General features: G+C 37.9%; 1 protein-coding gene across 1 annotated transcript; it reads right to left on the minus strand.

Moving 5' to 3' along the window:
* Positions 1-1,244: 1,244 nt before the first annotated feature.
* On the minus strand, positions 1,245-15,820 carry LOC113114301 (BTB/POZ domain-containing protein KCTD16-like). Its single transcript, XM_026281198.1, has 2 exons — positions 14,237-15,820; positions 1,245-2,647 (listed from the first exon to the last, which is right to left on the minus strand). Exons 1-2 carry the CDS (start codon positions 15,039-15,041, stop codon positions 2,214-2,216), a joined length of 1,239 nt encoding a protein of 412 aa, XP_026136983.1. The 5' UTR covers positions 15,042-15,820; the 3' UTR covers positions 1,245-2,213.
* Positions 15,821-19,256: the final 3,436 nt, after the last annotated feature.

Raw genomic sequence — 19,256 nt, forward strand, 5'->3', positions numbered from 1 at the left:
CAGTTTATAGGAAAAAATACATATATCTTTATATCTCTTTTTCACAATTGCAAGTTTATATCTCGCAATTACGACTTAATTTCTCAGAAATCCGAGTTTATATCACGCAGTTCTGACTTAGTAACTCACAATTTCACCTTTATATCATGCAATTCTTGAAAAAAGTCAGTCGCAGTTACCTTTTTTATTTTTTACTCAGTGGCAGAAACAGGTTTCCATAGATTTGTGATTTGTCTTCAGGTAAATGCATGACTTCTTCACGTCTGTCATGCTTCTGCATCCTCAAAGCTTCTCTGTTTCAGATGAAATGTAGCAACACTGCAGAATCGAATGGCTAAAAATAGTCAGCTAAAAATGGTAGTTGTGATGCATGTATTTATCAACAACTTTCCTTCACAGTGGCAGAAAAAGAGAAAACTAATATATCAGGCAGCAAAATTACACTGCTATGCATCTGAAATCAGCTGAATATTGTAAGGAGTGTTGCAAGGAGATTTGTCTGGTGGTTTAGTATTAGATTCGGCAAGCTCATAATCTGTTAAACTCAGAGAGAAGGGTAAGGTCATCTGCCACATTCATGAAGAGACAATTTATCTGATTTGCATACATATATTCATTCGACACAAATAAGAAACAAGCAGCTCTTGATTTTTCTGTCAAGAATCCAGTTTAAATGCTGCGCCTGCTCTTAATGCGAAACCGCAAGAGGTGCAACATCGCAATGTGTCAGGATTATACCAACTCGGATGAACAAATTGTATTTTAAACCCAGTCTGTTTAATGATTCATTGCACATTCAGAACAAAACATCCTCATATACCCACAAGCAGAATTAAAAGTCTCAGCACAACTGTTCACAATGACAAACAGAAACATCTTAATATTCCAGTCCGATCCTGTTGATGTATTTCCACTGGGTTTGAACGAATGGTGAATAATGTAGATCACATCACAAACTAAACGCGTTCACTGATATGAGCCATTACTCCAAAAGAGTGAAATAACATGCATTGGCATCTGTCTACCGCGGAAACATACTCACTTGTGCGGTTTTAAACTCTTTAAATAAAGGGTAAATTTGTTACTAAAGGAATAGTTCACCCAAAAATATAAGTATGCTGAAAATTTACTCACTCTCAGCCCATTCAAGATGAGTTTGTTTCATCATCAGATTTAGAGAAATTTAGCATTGCATCAGTGTCATAGTAATGAATGCTCTGAAGTGAATGGGTGCCGTCAGAATGAGAGTCCAAACAGCTGATAAAAACATCACAATAATCCACAAGTAATCCACTCCAGTCCATCAGTTAACATCTGGAAAACTGTGTCTGTAAGAAACGAATCCATCTTTAAGATGTTTTGACTTCAAACCATACGAGTCCTCCATAATATTGAATTCCCAAGGGGGAAAAAAAGTCGTCTTATCTCGATCAGGAGAGAAATATGCACAGATCAGTGGATTTTGTTGTGAGAGGATGGAATTTTTCACTGGAGGACGCATTATTATGGATCATGGATTTTGTCCTGAAGTAATGGTTTAGTGTCTTAATGTTTGTTTATTAGAAACACTCAATGCTTCACGTCACAAGATGTTAACTGATGGCATGGATTACTGTGATGTTTTTATCAGCTGTTTGGACTCTCATTCTGACGGCACCCATTCACTGTAGAGCATCCATTGCTGAGACACTGATGCAGTGCTAAATTTCTCCAAATCTGATTAAGACACAAACTCTGGCCTGAGAATACATTTTCAGCTAATTTTCATTCCTGAGTGAATTATTCTTTAAAACTCTCCATCAGTTAAACACAGTATTGAATAATGCAAACCACCTTCACATTCGATTCCTGCAGTTCTCATATGTGCATTGCATTTATAGGTGAAACGGTGTACATAAGTGCTATGCAGTCCTTGCACCGACTTTGAGCATCACCAGGTAATACACACTTGTGATTATTGTGTATATATATATGTATGCAGTCTGTTTTTTATTTGAGAGGTTCGTCTAGATGCTGTGAAATTGGTTTAGACTTTAATGTCATTGTGCCAAACAGGACCGGTCCTTTTAGGAGTCACTTGAAGTTCACAGGAATTGTTAATTGTGCATCTTGCCACATGATCACAAAAATGAGCCAATTAAGCCCAAGCTGAGAAGAATTATGTAATCGTATGAGCTCTGTTGTGTTGCATTAAAAGTGCACAGGATATCATTTCAGAGCCGATATTTTTTCAAGAGCTCCGACTGCCACATGTACTTCCTCTCCGGAAAACGCTCTGGAATTTTAATCCGCCGGAAGTCCTGGATGCATTTCTCCAGCTCCTGCTCCGGCGTCATCTTCTCCTTGGCCGGCTTCCTCTTCCCTGACATGACGTCACGAGGACCTGTGGTTCGAACGCGGAGCAGATCAGTTCTCCTTGGAATCGGGGTTGGACCCTTTTTCGCCGGCCGGTCCAGAGTATGAATGTTGGGCTGGCGGGAGACGGGACGCACGATGACCGTTTCCTGCGGAGAGCTGGCTTCCGATTGGGTCTCGGAACAGGAAGTGGAGAGCTCGTTGAAGGAAGTGCCGCTCTCACCCTCGTGCTCGCTCTTGTGGCTTTTGCAGCAGCAGTCGCAGTGAGAAGAAGACCATCCGGATGGGCCACCTTAAAAACACAAAGCCAGAAAACCCACAGATGTCATCAAAGCACATACAACCCAAATGAGAACAGAAGTCACATTGGGAGTCATTTTCGGAAGTCAGTGTGATTTTGTTTTAGGTATCAGTTTGCAGAACACTCCATTCAGGAATCAGGATGTGTGAAACCTGATAACAAAGGTGAAAGAACTGAGGTGAACAAAGATATTCTTAATTTCCCGCACTATAACCAACACAAATTCTCCTCTAGTGACACGGATGTTTCTCATTTTACACAGTCGATGCTTAAGTAGCCCAATCAAAATGCATCATTTGCTCAAAAGGAAATTAAACTCACAAACTTGTGAGAATAAAAAAGCATCACATGCACAAGATGAAATGCATTAATATGCACGAGTGCGAGCAAGTTGCTTGGCATTGAGTAGGTTAACCTTATCAAGTTGACCTTATCAAAGACATAAAGAATCCACGTTTAAATCAGCGTCTGAACTGTATGCATTGATCTGTTTTGTGTTTTGGACAAAGAACTGTGCTAAAACCACAAAGGGCCGAGTCCTTGTCTCAAAACAATATATCAGTGCACTGATTATGTTAGCTGATGCATCAAAATAGACTACGACTGCAGAGAAATCTCCAAACATATTAGCTGAACGAAGGGACGGAACACCTTCAAATGCATTTACATATTCATATTTTCGGATAATCCTTGAGTGCGATGGAGGTGGAGCATCTGAGCCCTGAAAACAGTATCAGTGAACATGCTTCCTGTTTGAAACTAATGTTAAATACCTAAAAAATCGTTTCATGGACACAAATCACCTCCCAGTGCAGGGATCCTGGATGAAGAACTGGACGTGAACCTCAGTCACCACAGTCTTGTGAAAAGGGTCAATGAAGTGACATTTCAGCACTTGACAAACGGATAGCGACTCCTAAGTAGCACTTAAAGCACATACATGGGATTGCATTAAGTGTATTTTTGGGAAACACACGTGAAACAATAATAAACGATTGTCAAATGACTTGTAGAAAATGCTCTTAAGTGCTAAGATCAATCGTTATCGAGAAACGCAGCCCTGGACATAACATTGAAAGATTCACCCTCCCAAATCAAAGTCTGTGTATGATCTTTCTCATTTGTGTGTGTGTGTGTATACAGTAATCGCTGCTCTGTTTTCTCAGTCCAATCCCTGTGAATCGCAGCCGTTGTTTCGTGAACATAACATGAAATACCTATAGCTTGACAGACGTTTTCTCCCTGGGGATTACACTATCTCCACCTTCCTGTTATTGGTGGAATAGAATTTCAACCCTTTGCCATCAGCTTGACATACTATTAAAAAGAGTGATCACCAATGAGACGACATCAGCATAGAGGAATGCTATTTACATCTGAGTATCGTTATTAGCTAAACACGACTCTCAGAAGCAATCATTTGTGTTCATTTGTGTTCATTGTGTCACCGAAGCTGCTAATTTATCCTGATTAATAACAAAATCATTCAGCTGAGCTGCAAATACATTTTACTGAATGCAATAACAGGCTAATTGAAGGCGGTGTGATTGCTAGTGGCTTTCTAATGGGAATCCATGAATCTGACACCAGAATAAGCAGAACATTTCCCTGCATAACTATTAAAGCAGGTTCTGTCCATCTTTAATCTTCGCTTCCCTTTGCCTGCAGCGTATGAAGCGTAAATAGAAAGGCTTTTACTGAAGAATTGTTTCTAAATAGATGGTGCAACCTGACGGGAATACAAGTCGAGAAGCATGGTGAGCAACAATGTCATAACACGAAATAATTTTCACCTTTTATTCTACTAAATAAAACACATCAGTAATACCCCACTCAAGACTTGAAACTTTTATGTGTCTTGGCAAAAAGGAGACGGCTAACAAGTGGCTAAACAGAGGCAGTCAAGGACATTAAACATCCTCAAGCTGAGCTGGAAAACTAATTTAGTTAATAGTCTGCTTTTACAACTTGCACTCTTGGAAACTCAAACTTTCCAACTGGTAGATTGCAAATAATGATTGAACGAGTGAGTTGTTGGAAGCTAAGTGAATCATAGTGATGGAGAAGTTAAAGCAAAGACTATAGAAATACCAAGACTCGCATTACTGTGAATGGAATGCCTTTTTTGGCAGAATAAGTCCCGCCTTCTACATAAAAGAGCCAATCACCGAGCATCACTGCAGCTGCCAATCAGTCAGTGTTATCAGTTTGTGAAAGAAACTGAACATTATTTACAACATTATGGCCTGTAATCCAGTGCCTCAGGCAAACGGTTTGGAGTGAATCATTCTTTTGAACTGATTCTTTTTGGGTGAACTAATTGAACCAGTTCACAATATCGAACTGGAGCATCTGAAATGGTTAGCAGCACAAATCAACAAGTTACTCAATCAAAACTTACTTTCAGACGCCTGACAGTCACTCCGACTCTAAATGAGTTTTTATAATATAATTGCGAAAATGTGACATCATTGCGTGATTACAAAAACATACTGATGAATTGAACCAATTCATAAAAACAAACTGTTCGAAAGAGCCAGTTCACAAAAAAGAATCGTCTTTCCCTGTTTGTCTGAGGCTCTGGATTACAGGTAATGTTAATATTAATGTTGTAAACAACATTCAGTGTCTTGCACAGACTGATCATTTCGCTTCATAAGACCTCGATATATCATCATGAGTGAACATGCGTGCAACAAGTCGCAGGAGCTAAAGATTGCGGTTTATGAAGTTTTAAATATGGATATTATTAATACAAAACTGCATCGCTTCACTTCAGAAGGCCTTTATTAACCCCCTGGAGCTGTGTGAGAAACTTTTTATGATGGATGGACACATTTTATTGGACTTCAAAATCTCAGCACCCATTCACTGCCATTATAAAGTTTGGAAGAGCCAGGACCATTTTTAATGCAACTCTGATTGTATTCATCTGAAAGAAGAAAGTCATGTACACATCAGGATGGCTTGAGGGTGAATAAATAATGCGGTCATTTTTTTTTTTCAAGTTCAGGTTTGGTCAAAAAAAAAAAAACTTGGCTAAGAAACCGTTTCCCTGCTTAACAATTAAAGCCGGTTCTCTTGTTTCCTCTGCACCCGCTTCTCCTCTCTGTCCATCTCTCATCTTTGTTTCTCTGCAGCATATGAAGGGTAATAGAAAGGCTTTTATTGAAGGATCGTTTCAGAACGGATGGTGCAGCCTGATGGGACCACAAGACAAGAAGCGAGGCGAGCAACTATAACGCTTCCATAAAACTAAATAAGCTGGGCTGGAACTGCTCCTCAACTTGCTGTTGTCCTCAGATGTTGCATTTAAATGGAAGATCTGGAAACAGTGTATTCCACAGTCGCTGCTTATTGGTATTACAGTAAGCGGTAAATATCAAATGGCCTTGGTCAGCATCACATTAGGCTAATCTAGTGCTGTTTACCATTAATGCTCACCAAGCTTATGGCTGCAGTTTCTATCAGACAAGAAATTGATTGCATTTTGCTGTATCCCCACCCCATCCTCTGTCTTCTGATGTCTGAGCGACTACAGAGCTGCGTATACGGCTGCACGGATCATATTGCAGGCCCATTACGGTTGGGGCTTGTCTGCAGAGCTAAATCAGTTAACGGATGTGAGTGCCTTCTCATGAATTACACAAGCCTGAGAGATGCATTTAGCATCGGGCTTCAGCAGAGACAATCTCATCACAAGGGGCAACCACCCACAAGCGTCTACCCACAATGCATTGCATCTAAATGCCTGAGAGTGCTTCAGATCGCAATTCTCCTGAGCAGCGTGCTCGGCGTAATGTGTTTGTTAGCACTACAGCGCAGCTCAGACAGCGATCCTAAAAATAGTGTGACGCACATCTATGCATTTTTAATTAACACTATATCTCCTAATGCTCACATGAAGCAGCTGGTGCTAATAATGTAAGGGTAAATCATATGGGCGGCAACTAATGTATTTGTGTTTATGACCTGCAGTCATAATGCTTCCTGTGTATTAAAGTTTGCAGAGATGTTTAACTGCTCACAACTGTGGTATTAATTATGGATTATGTCTAGTGGAAGTTACCAGAAACACAACCCCATTATCTACTTTTTTACTTCACTTGGTTTCCTCTTCCGTAGGAAAGAGACATCACAAATGAGGTTTCTTTAATATCCGAATTGTTTTTCCAACACTAATGAGATTTTAGAGAAGTCTTCTTCTTTTCAGATTTTTTTCCCGGAGGAAAAAAAAAACTATAATAATCGCATGTCTCCTCTACTCATATCAAACTGTTGTTTGAAAATGCAATCAAAAAGTGTGACATTTCAATATAAACTCATCGAATTCATCCAGGACTCCAAAAAAAGAAATGAATGGGAACTTTTGCACTTTATCATAATGAGCCTTTAACATATATAGTCTATCGATGCATAAAGCTCGGAGTAAAGCACCGGTAAAAGTAATGGCTGTGAATGTGCAAAGCGAAATGTAAATTATTTATTAATAAACTAGTGTTTTCTGAGTCTGTGTGTCGGCTGCAAAGATGAATCTAAAATTTTAGACAATGTACAAACCAGCATGCAATCAATAAATGCTTCATTCAAGATTTCATCTTCAGTTGCCAAGAGTCTGTGCTGTGAACTTCACAAATTTTTGTTTAGTTGATAACATATTTGTGACGTTGGACCACAAAAAACATAAGGGTTAATTTCTTGAAATTTAGATTTATATATAATCTGAAAGCTGAATAAATCATCTTTCCATTGATGTATGGTTTGTTAGGATCGGATGATATTTTGCTGAGATACAATTATTTGAGAATCTGGAATCTGATGGAGCAAAAAAATAAATAAACTTTGAGAAAATCTGAAAAATTTATTCAAATGAAGTTCTTAGCAATGCATATTACTAATCAAAAATGTGGCTTTGATATATTTACGGTAGGACATTTACAAAATATCTTTATGAAACATGATCTTTACTTAATTTACTCATGATTTTTGGCATAAAAGAAAAATGTATAATTTTGACCCATACAATGTTGTTTTTGGCTATTGCTAAAAATATACTCCAGCGACGTATGACTGTTTTTGTGCTCCAGGGTCACATTTTGTTTGTCTTATGCATCAGACATTCACCGGTCTGTGGTCTGAGACTATAGGGCGATGCTAACTTCCAGGCTGGCCTACAAAAACACATAATCACTGCAGCATTTGGAAGCTATAAATCAACAGTTTTCTCATTTGTGTCAATTATATTTCAAAGCTATGAAAGATGTACTTATCAGCTAACCTATAAAAGTGGGGCAAAACAATTTCCCTGTGATCTGTGTGGATCCAAAACCACCCAGCTCCCAAATATAAGTCCTATCTACAAAATGCAAAAGGAAAAAAATAATGTTCTCACCTCTTGAGTCGAGCTGTTCATTTTGGAATGCTAGAAAAGTCAACCAATCTTACTCACCACTACAACACTGCAGGCATTTCTGGATTGGAGCTATTTCCACACACACACACACACACACACACACACACAGTATATACACATATGTGTCTCAGTTTGCACATACAACGATAACCATGCATTTTACAGACATAGAAATAAAAATATTCCTGCACCCTCAGCTTTTATGTCCAAAAATGTTCCTCTTCGTTCTCAACAGATCGGTTTGATATGAAAAATCAGCAAAGGAATCTCTGCACTATTGAGGCTTGTTAAGGAGAACGGGACCACTGATCCTAATCTTAAATACTGTGAGTCTGTGCCATATTTTCATCATACGATAAAAACGGAAGATCAACATCAATTCATTGCATGATGATCAGCGATGTGCATCTCAGGGTTACGTTAGTTCAGTACAAGAGCTCTGTGTATATAAGTATGATTAAAGTCCTTCTGTTATGGTTTTTGAGCTTCGCCTGAGGTTTGATCATGTGTACGTGCTTGTTACTGTACAAAGTAGGCTAATTTTGTCCTTGCGGGGGAGCGGTGATATAGAAAACTCATCTTTGCAAATAAAAAAAGCTTGGACTGTATCTAAGAAACTGGGTTTAAACTGTGCTGAGTATAAAACAAATGAGGTGTCCTCATGTAAAAAGAGCAGATGCATCATGGGAAATGAAGCAGGGTGACAGAAGAATCCAAATGGGCTGGACTTACTAAACACCCATTGTACTAAACCAAGGACAAGTAACGCCAATCCAAGTCTCCAAGTATGCAATCCAGAGGCTTTGTGCTGGAAGATTACAGACAATACGACAATTTCATCCTCTGACTGATGTTGACACAAGCTGCAATCTCCTTCCATTGTTAAAGGCAGCCATGTGCGTCTGACAGACGGATTGGAGAGCTCAGATCATCTCAGTGTAGTCATGACCCTCTCAAAACGCTGATGGGGCGCAATAAGACCAGCAGAATGAGATGACAGAGAACCTGTCATTATTACAGTGGCTGCTTTTGAGACGTGGAGAAAGGCACATTTCCCAGCGTCACAGAGAAAGGACAGTGAGGGAGAACAGGAATATTAAAATGTGAAAGAAGGGCCGTTGCTAATCTGAAGGCTGAATTCTTTAGGTGTGAGTATGAACACTTTTGGTGCTTGTAATTTATAAACACTAGAAGTCTAGACATATTCATATTCGGTTAATAACATTTCAGAAATACTCTCAACCAACTTCATCAGAGATGTTTTTTTTTGTGCTAAACTGTATTGAAGGTGTGTCCTGGACACATTTACCTATTACAATTTCTTGACTAATTAATCCCACAAGTTCATTAAGCAAGCAAACTTTGTCCCTTGTTATGGTACAAATAAAAAGAGTTACCTTAAAAGTACATCTTAATATAACCTATTAATACCTAAAGTTTACATATTAGTATAATATTAGTTATCAGGCATATTAAACTATAAAGAATATTAATGCTATATTAATAAACTGCAAATTTAACATTAACAAGTTGCTATACAACAATGATCCTAGTGACTATAGTAATAAATGTCTAATTTAGCTTTGCTTTTATTATGTTAAGTTTTTCTATTTCTTTAATTACAGTGTCTAATCTTCATTTGATTGAGAGGGCACACTTCAATGGTTATTTTACACATTTTCATACAAAATAAGTAGTAAAAATACTAATTAAAACAGTTGGTATCAATGTTATGATGTAGAAAAAAGCCTAAATGATATTGCTTCACAAGACATTTTATGATGTCCTTATGGCATGGTCACCTTGTGTCTTGTTCACCTTGAGTTTCAATGGAGGGACAGAAATCTACCAAGTTTCACTAGTTTGTGTTTCGAAGATGAACCAAAGTCATATGGGTTTGGAACTACACAAGGGCCAGTAAATGATGACAGAATGTTTTTGGGTGAACTGTCTCTTTAATCTTTGAGTCTAGGTTTGATCAAACAGTTAGACAGAAGAAGACTGCCAAGCATGAGCATCCTGCACTTTAGAAGACACGACTGTAGTGATCTTCTCTAATTATAAGACTGCGTTTATGCATTTGAAAAGAAAACTGATTATGCATTAACAGCACATGAGTACTCTGAACTTATTTACCCAGTGCATTTGTTATTTCAGCCATGCATGCAAATAAAACATACATTTGAACAGTCCTTGAGATACCTTGAGAGGATGCAATTTCTTAATGCAGCCCATGTCTGTAATCCTATATCTTACATTGGATTTTTGCCCAAACCTCCGTAACAAAGCATCACCCCTGTGCACTTGTAATTTCACAGTTTTCTTAAGCAGGAAAATCTTTAACACACTGGATATGAACGGTTCCGATAGAAAATCACTTCTCGCTCTTCTCCATTTACTTCCATTCTCAGGTGGAGTCTCTCTTTCTGAACAGAAGCCTAGATTTTTCCCATCTCTACTCCCTCAGTGGACACAGGAATTATTTCTTGTGCTAGTTCAGTAATGCATTTCAAAGGAATAATAGACATTGCATGTTCACTTGAGGTTCTTAGAGGATACTGCAAGAATAAGGTCTCTCTGTCCATGGTGTGTTTTGACAAGCTTAGTTTTCTAGCTCGTGTTTCAAGTGCTGTGGGCCACATTCGATTAGCCCACACCCTACTGTATTAATCTGCACTGGATCGTGATGTTGCAATACATTAAATGCTAAATTATAAAGCGTGGGCTGGATTCTAGGTTTTGAACGTAGAGATAGTTATGCATGCGTGGTCAGCAACACTGGACGTTTCTGCTTTACGATGCAAAAACATGCCGTGGATCATCAGTATTCCTGGGCAACAGAGAAGGTGACCTTAAGAAACATCTAATAGCTTTTTAATTGGGAAACCTTCAAACTGGCTTGTGGTGTATATAATTAGCTGTACTGTTTTATTCCTTAATGATCAAAAGAATAAGGCTCATCCATCTGAAGAGGGATCATTGCTGATATTGATAATCTAAACTTTTTAAAACTAATATTTCATTAATGATTCATGTTAACTTTCAGGAAAGGAAACAAGTGTTATTTTTTACATGTTCTGTGCTGTTCATCATCAAAGTAAAGTGTGTTTAGAATTTAAAATACAAGGCTTGACATCAGGTCAGGATTTTAAGATTAAAATGGAAGGCCAAGACTGATGCATGCAATAAATAAAAAGGCGAAGAAGTCAGTAAATGAGTTACGTCTGAATGCAGCTATGAAACGTGTGAGACGTTTATGAATCGCATGAAGCTCGTGCAATTTGTTTTTCTGCCGGGTAGAAATCACTGTGGCTGTAATCTTCAGTCATTTATCACAGCTATTAATTAATGCAGAGACAAAACTGACCAGTTGGTACAAATTATATAAAAAAAACAAAAATGTCAAAGACAACCTGCAGCACGTTTTCTAACTGCAAGAATGAGCAGAGATGGCATGTTAAGTGATGAAGCACATAAGAAGGAGGATGAGTAAGTAAGCGACAAAGAAAAATAAGCAACCCCTTTGACCGCGAATGATATATCACCAGTCTCTTGGGCGGTCTAAATTGGTAAAATGTGTCATGTGGGTGATGTTCTGAAAAGTAACAGCACAAGAGAAGGCAGTAAGGCCTGTAAAAAGCAACTGGTTCATTTCACCAGCGGATTCAAGAGCAAACGAATTCAGAAGAGAAACAAGAATCTGTCAGTCATGCTGTGCAGTGTAAGGTGGAAATATAACATTTCACCCATTAAGTGCAATACAAATAACTGCATTATAATTTAATCTTGAAGTGTCGAGCCAATTCGATGCAGATGCATATTATCCATATTGAGACCAAGTGGATTTTAAATGCAACTTTAAATGCAAAATATATATAACATAATGCATAATTATCTAACACTGTGGTATAAATCACACGTTCAAGTTCAAAAAAGTCATCATCTTTTGCTCTAACATCCTCACGTCTTTCTAAATTCATAAGATTTTCTTTCCTATGGAAGAGACTGCCAAAGCAACTTCAATGAAAATATATGATGATAATAGCTGACAAGTTCATTTGTTTGGTTTATTTACATTTTAAATAAGTAATAATAGGCTGGGATTTAAAACCAGGTCTCTTTTTTACTACTACTACTAGATTTTTCCATTTCACCCCGAAATAAAAAGTAACAGCTTATTAGGGAAAAAAAAGTGTTTTTGTTTTGTCATTTCTTATTTTTTTCATCTATTAGCGCAAAGTAAAATTAGATACAGTAATTACATAAACCATAAGATACAGCAAGTAAATGGTGAGCCCCTGCTTTTGCTTAAATATCACAATAAGTCGTCATAATATTCAGCAATGTCAAACCATTTTACTTTATTTAAGTTTATGCAATGAAATGAAAGTAGCAAGAAATCGTTTCTTTCGTATTGTGATGTACAATCGAGTGTAACGTATAATTGAAAAATAAAGGGTGAGATTTGTTTCTATCCATTGATTACTGACAGGATGTTTAAACCAATAGCACATTTGCTGTCATGCTGTTTCTCTGAATATCTACACGACTTGTGATGTATTTGTAGACTTTCAGTATAGCGTAATGTGTCATAAGTTTTTCCATTATGTGTGGGCAATGGGCGGGGCTGAATGCTGCAGTGATTACACTGATGACAGAGAACAAATCATTAAGCAGCCATATGTCCATTCGCCCCAAATCTCACGACTGTCCTCCACAAGCTCTGTTCCAGGCCCACTCTTTTCAAGTTTTCCAAGGGGACTCGTTTGGAATCAAGCACAGAGTGATTTTTAATTGGCCATATGCTGCAACATCTCTCTCATTTAAGACAAAGGCAAGTCAAAAGAAGCACTGATGAAAGCAGGCGCTGGAAAACAAATGTATATCCAAAAGATGCACATGTAGTTAAAGAGAGATTGAGTGAGCAAGAGAGAGAGGGGAGGAGGAAGTGACATGATCATCACTGTGGTAGATTACTGAAATATTCATACCACACTCTGTTTAAATCCCTGAGAGCTATACTTGAGGGAATTCTCCACATCTGCATTGGCTTAAAAGCCTCCCTCTTTCACTCTCTCTCTCTCTCTCTCTCTCTCTCTCTCTCTCTCTCTCTCTCTCTCTCTCTTTTATCGATGCTCTGAGAAGACAAACTCAGTCTGCTAAAACTTGAAGGGAAGTTATCAACTACATTAATGAACACATTCTTAGTTCGAGGCTGATTATAGAAGTGATCTGTATTGAATTGATCAAACTATCAGAGTGCGCCGCCTAGTGGTATAGTCTGAGAAAAGCGAAAAAACACTCACTGGTGTCCTCAAGTAGTGGACAAACTAATATTTTTGAAGACCATACAATTTATATATATATATATATATATATATATATATATATATATATATATATATATATATATATATATATATACATATATATATATATATATATATATATATATATATATATATATATGTGTGTGTGTGTGTGTATTAGTGCTGGCAAACGATTAATTGCATACAAAATAAAAGTTTTTGTTTGCATAATATAGGTGTGTTCTTTGTATATTTATTATGTATTTATAAATACACAAAGTATAGATTTTTAAAACATTTACATTTACATATATTTATATATGTCTATATTTATATATATTAGAACAATGAGTATAATGAGTATATATATATATATATATATATATATAGAGAGAGAGAGAGAGAGAGAGAGAGATGCAAAAGTCTAAGTGCCATGTAAAAGTTTCTTCTAATATGTTTATTTTTCTCAGGCTTTTATGTCTATGTTCAGTTATTTCACTTTAATGGCCAAGAAAAGAACCCGTTCATTGCCATTAAAGTGAAATTACTGAACCTAAACACAGGAGCCTAATAAAAATGCTTAAATATACTTTTTAAAAAAACTAAAATAATACAATAACAATAAAAAATAGGCTAAATGATATGATAATAATACCATAACAATGTTCCCTGGGCTGGGATTCGAACTCGGGACGCCAGTAGTGTAATCCGCACCGTCACACTATTATTATTTTATTTTAAACCTAAAACAATTGTTTATGTCCGAATTCATGATTGACAACAATTGATAGGCTAAGCCATTTTCACGATTTGTCGATAATTCTGACTGTATATTGTTGTGAAAGAAACTGTACTTACGGTAGAAGACGTACTCTGCGTTATTGGACCAGTATCTGTCATCCGTGCGTCTGTTGTGCGGAGAAGCGGTGATTGATGAATTGCACGCGACGATCTGGAAGCCGCTCTCCGCGAGCAGATCAAACGCGCGCTCCAGGTGACGAAACTTCAGGTAGAACTGAGAGGTGTAGCGCTCGGCTGTCCTGTCGGGGTCCCGGCTCTCGTTTAGGGTGTCCCCGAAAACTTCCTTGGCCAGACCGACCCTTCCGCAGATGAAGATTTTGGGTAGTCCGCGAGTTTTGGTATCCGCGTCCCTCCCGAAAGCGCACGGGCTCCTGCATCCCACCGTGATGAAGCCGTAGCGCCTCTCGCGCGCGTCCAGGTAAGACGCAGGGAACAACCTCTGATCGCTTCCCTGGGACGCTTCGTCGAAATCACCGTGGATGTTTTCATCAGCCGTAAGGATTTTGACAAGCTCAGGCAGCTGGAAGAACTCAGCCTCGCGTTTGAGTCTCCCTTTCTCCGGGAAATAATCCGGGAGCACCACGCTCTTATCGCGGAGATAGTCCAACACATATCGAAAGAGGAACCCGTCCCTGTCGATGAAGATGCGTCCCTTGATGTCCTGCGCGAGGTCGTTGGAAACGTCTTTTTTAGCTGAGAACAGTTTCCCCAGCAGTGAGTTTGGCACGCTGGTGAGGGTGGCATGGCGAGTGTAATACACCTGTCCACCTACATTGAGCTCCACCACATCACCAGAGCAACTCTGAGCACATCCACTGTCCTTGGGCGCTTGATAAGTCTTGCCATTCTCAGTCAGGGCCATTTTAGTGCGTTGCACGCTTCAGAAAACGAAAAGGCGGAGACGCAAAAGTTTGGGATTTGTTTTTAGTGCGCAAAAAGTCAAGAGGAACATAACCTGCACGCGCTTTAATAGACATTCAGGGTCTATTGTGTTATGTGCAGCATCTCTGAGACGTACAGAGTGTTTATAAAAAATAATAAATGCATCAGTACGACATGTTAAGACTAGGCTTTTCCCACAAATATAACTGAGCATCTATTGCCAGGTGATAAATCTGAACACGCATCTCCCTTTTGTTATTTATAATAATGCAGAAATAGAAGAGCTCTCACCCAAGGGATATAATTGTGCAACTATCCTCCAGCTACAACATCCAAAAATAAGTTCAGCTTGTAAAAAAAAATGAAAAACTGCACCAGCTTCAACTTCCTTCAGAAGAGTGCTTCTCCTTCGAGAAATCTTGTCTGTCCAGGATAGTCAGTCTTCATGTACTTGGCACCCACCCGGCATTTCAGTAAAAGGATCTGTGGTTGAAAAGGAGGGTGCATTGTGAAGTTTGTGCATCCTGACTCTCCTGAGCATCAGCAGCGTTGTGCGAATGGATGCAGTGTGCTGAGAGAGAGAGGCTTCGGACGGGGGAGGGAGACCATTCTTAGGGAGATGAGCCTTACATCATCTTAAAGGAAAATGACAGCTGGAAACATACAAGCATTTCACCCTGCTTCTACAGATTTACAAATACACTCGTCCAATTAACATGCTAGGAGTGAATCGGTTCGGCTGCAAAAATACATTTCCACATAAATGTAAAATATTTTCAGGCCGTCCAAGATGTAGATTTGTTTTGGAGAAATGTTGCATTGCATCACTTGCTCAGCAATGGATGCTCTGCAGTGAATGGGTGCCGTCAAAAAAAAGAGTCCAAGCTGCTGATAAAAATATTACAGTAATCCACACGTCTCCAGTCCATCAGTGAACATTTTGAGAAGCAAAAACCTGTGCATTTGTAATAAAATAAATCCATAATTCAGACGTTTTAACTTCAAACTCTCACTTATCAAAATATGAGTCGATAATCCATAATAATGCTTCCTACATTGAGTCCATGTCCTGTGGTTCTCGCACATCAAAATCAACCCACATATTTGGTTAGAACCATTGTAAATGGTGCTTTATCCATGCATATTTCTTTTTCACTGGTGAAACAACATTGTGGAGAAACGACTTGTATTTTAGCCAGAAGCAATGGTTTGAAGTGACAAATGTCTCAATACTTGATTTGTTTATACAAACATGCAGCTTTTGGCTTCACAATACATTAACTAATGGACTGGAGTGCTTTAATCAGCTGTTTGGACTCTCATTCTGACGGCACCCATTCAGTGCAGAGCATCCATTGGTGAGACACTGATGCAATGTTTCTACAAATCTGTTTGAGTGAAAAACAAACTCATCTTGTATGTAAATGTTAAGTGAATTTTCATTGTTGTGTGAGCTATTCCCATTCCTTTAACAGCGGTTGAGTTTCCCAGAGATCAAGTTTGTAGTTTTTGGGGGATCTGAGGGTATGTTATGGTTTCAGGACCACGGACAGATCCACACAAACTTATTGGCTCCGTTTGTCAGCTTTTTACATTTTACAGTAATTTGAGTATTACGTGATATGTGATAGTGCATCGGCTTTGTGTAATGGATATTTCTTGTCACCGTTCCAACTCAGCAGCATTTCAGTTCCGATCGCTTTTGCTCTTAAAGAATATCTGGTAAAACCCACTCTGAATTTAATGGCATTTTATTGACTTTCGTCTAGTGTAACCCTCACACGATTGCATGCGCCCAGAGGATTCTTTGAGCTAGAGAACATATTTATTTTAGTATGCAAACCTTTGGCAATGTGTTCTTGTTTCAAGGAATCTGTGTGCTTGGCTTCACCGAGCGATGGCTTTGAGGCTATGGTCATGCTTACCCTGCTAATTTAGTGTATTCTGCTGAAAAAGTGTTGCTAGGCACCGACAGGAGAAACTGTGAGTGGGATTCAGATGGCAAATGCTCTGCTGTTTTCTTTTTATCTGCAATCACATTTCATTATAAAAGACCCACAGTTTGTTGCATTAATGCCTTCAGTAATACATGCATGAATATTATGATCTCTTCAGAACCCAAGCTGATGTTTGTTCAATCTCATGAGGGACTGCTATAAATACACAATTCTTTGAAGTTATGAATCATTTGACTTTGCTAGTCGTTGTCTGTTTGATTGTATTCATTTTAAAGCAGGTAAGACTCAGACTTCCACATGATGACATGCAAAGTTGAAAACACGCCTGCAGCCGCTGCCTTTAAAACACTTGAATAATGCAGGACAACTCTTCAGGTTAACATTTACTACTCGTTCAGCCCTGTCTGGAGCTTTTGGGGATCACTGGAAAATGTAAAAAGGGTAAACTAACAAATGCAATGCAAAAAAATAACTAAAATAAATCTGCATCCAGCCACTGATTAATGCAAAGCATGCATGTTGCATTACAGATTATCCATGCATGAATGCATATTATCTTTTTATTACTTTAGACTCTGTGGTTTCCATCCATCCATAAGCATAACACATACATTTCGGGAAAAGGGAGTCATCATAGCTGTGCAGCAATCCATTGACCTAGATTTGCAGTTTTCTCTGGATTTCAGCCACCCCTGCCTCAGAGAGGAGCCATTTATGTGGATCTGGTTGTTTCTGCATTCGCAGGGCTGTGGGGCTGCCTTCATGCTTAATGGAAGCAGAAGAGTGCCATTATTGCAATTATTTATTTTTCTGCTCTTGAGTGAAAGGGTATGATCCTGTTTTCCTGCAGTAAACCCATTGCTTAGTGGTTTCTAATGGTTTCATTTTTCCCGCTAGTTTCAAAAATCAACACAAATAAATTGATTTATGTACACCTCCACACATTTTACATGAAAACATACACGCCACCGCAATTTAAGCATCTGTTTTTCTTTCCTGTAAGCTGTGCCTCAAGTAGGTTATAATAGCCATTTTCTTTCAGGCATGTCACTGTGTGGTGGGAAGAACTGAGCTGTCACGATGAGTTTTAATGATTGTTTAGTTGCTTACCCCCTTAATCAACACAATATGGATGAATTTTATTTATTTTTATTTTGTGTGTTTTTTTTTGTTGTGATGCATTACTGATTATTAGTACACATAAACATGTTGCTGCATTTGTTTATAGATACAAAGCAGTAAAAATACAAATATTCAAATGTAGTAATAGCAAGAGTGCTTTCTAGAACATATGTAATTTTTTTTTACAAACTCGTGAAATGTAATAGAATGCTTTGTGGTAATTTAGTCGTTTTGTTTAACTGACAAAAATATCAGTTTTTTAATATTTTTTTTTTACAATTGAATATGCATTTAACCTATTTGTCTGTTAAATGTTAAAAGCCTGTTTAAAAATAAATAAACTAAAATATAAGTCATACAATATCAACTCTTGATTATTAATTTAATGAAATTACATGTTAATGAAAAACCTTATGTGTCTAATAAAAAAAGGGTAAAAATGTAAATGCATTAATTTATTTTTTCATATTTTTACCTAATTTGTAAAAAAAAAAAAAATTGTTAACACTTTATTTTACAGTGCCCTTGTTGAAATTTAACATAGGCTACTGAACATGTTCAGCACTAATTCCTATAGGGTTAATAGTGTTAAAATTAGCATTTGCTTTATAGTGATTGCATGTAATTATATATAATTTACTATTATTACTGTAGACTATAAGAAGCCTACATGTAATGAGTAACAAAGACACTGCAAAATAAAGTGTTAAAAATGTTACACGTCTTTTATTTGTAGTTGCACTGCAAGTATTATACAACAAAATGCAAAAAAATCGAATAAAATAAGAATGAATAAGAAAAAAAAGGATGCATAGCAAAATAAAACACACACTAAACTAAAATCCAAAAATAAAAAAGTGGAACGGATAGCAAAATATGTTTGAAATACAAAGTTATTAATAGCTACGATCTACTCCTAATGTACATTTCTGCATTATATATCTTGCAGTATTGTTCTGGATGTGTGTGAATGAGAGAATAAGGGCAGAAGGAGAAGGCAGTGTGATTTGTTTATGGTTACTCACAATCACATCACACTCACATCCAATGAAGTCAGTGTAATAAGAGGCAAGGTGTAATAACTCAGGGCAGCCACCAGGTGGCACTGCACGCTC

This window comes from Carassius auratus, chromosome 14 (genome assembly GCF_003368295.1).
Source record: "Carassius auratus strain Wakin chromosome 14, ASM336829v1, whole genome shotgun sequence".
Classification (NCBI taxonomy): domain Eukaryota; kingdom Metazoa; phylum Chordata; class Actinopteri; order Cypriniformes; family Cyprinidae; genus Carassius; species Carassius auratus.

Bases quoted from the DNA above. Each gene is read 5' to 3' on its own strand.
- LOC113114301 (XM_026281198.1), bottom strand. From the start codon at position 15,041: ATGGCCCTGACTGAGAATGGCAAGACTTATCAAGCGCCCAAGGACAGT. The intron at 2,648-14,236 runs GTAAGTACAGTT...TGTGTTTTTAAG, and splicing joins CGCAGAGTACGTCTTCTACC to GTGGCCCATCCGGATGGTCT.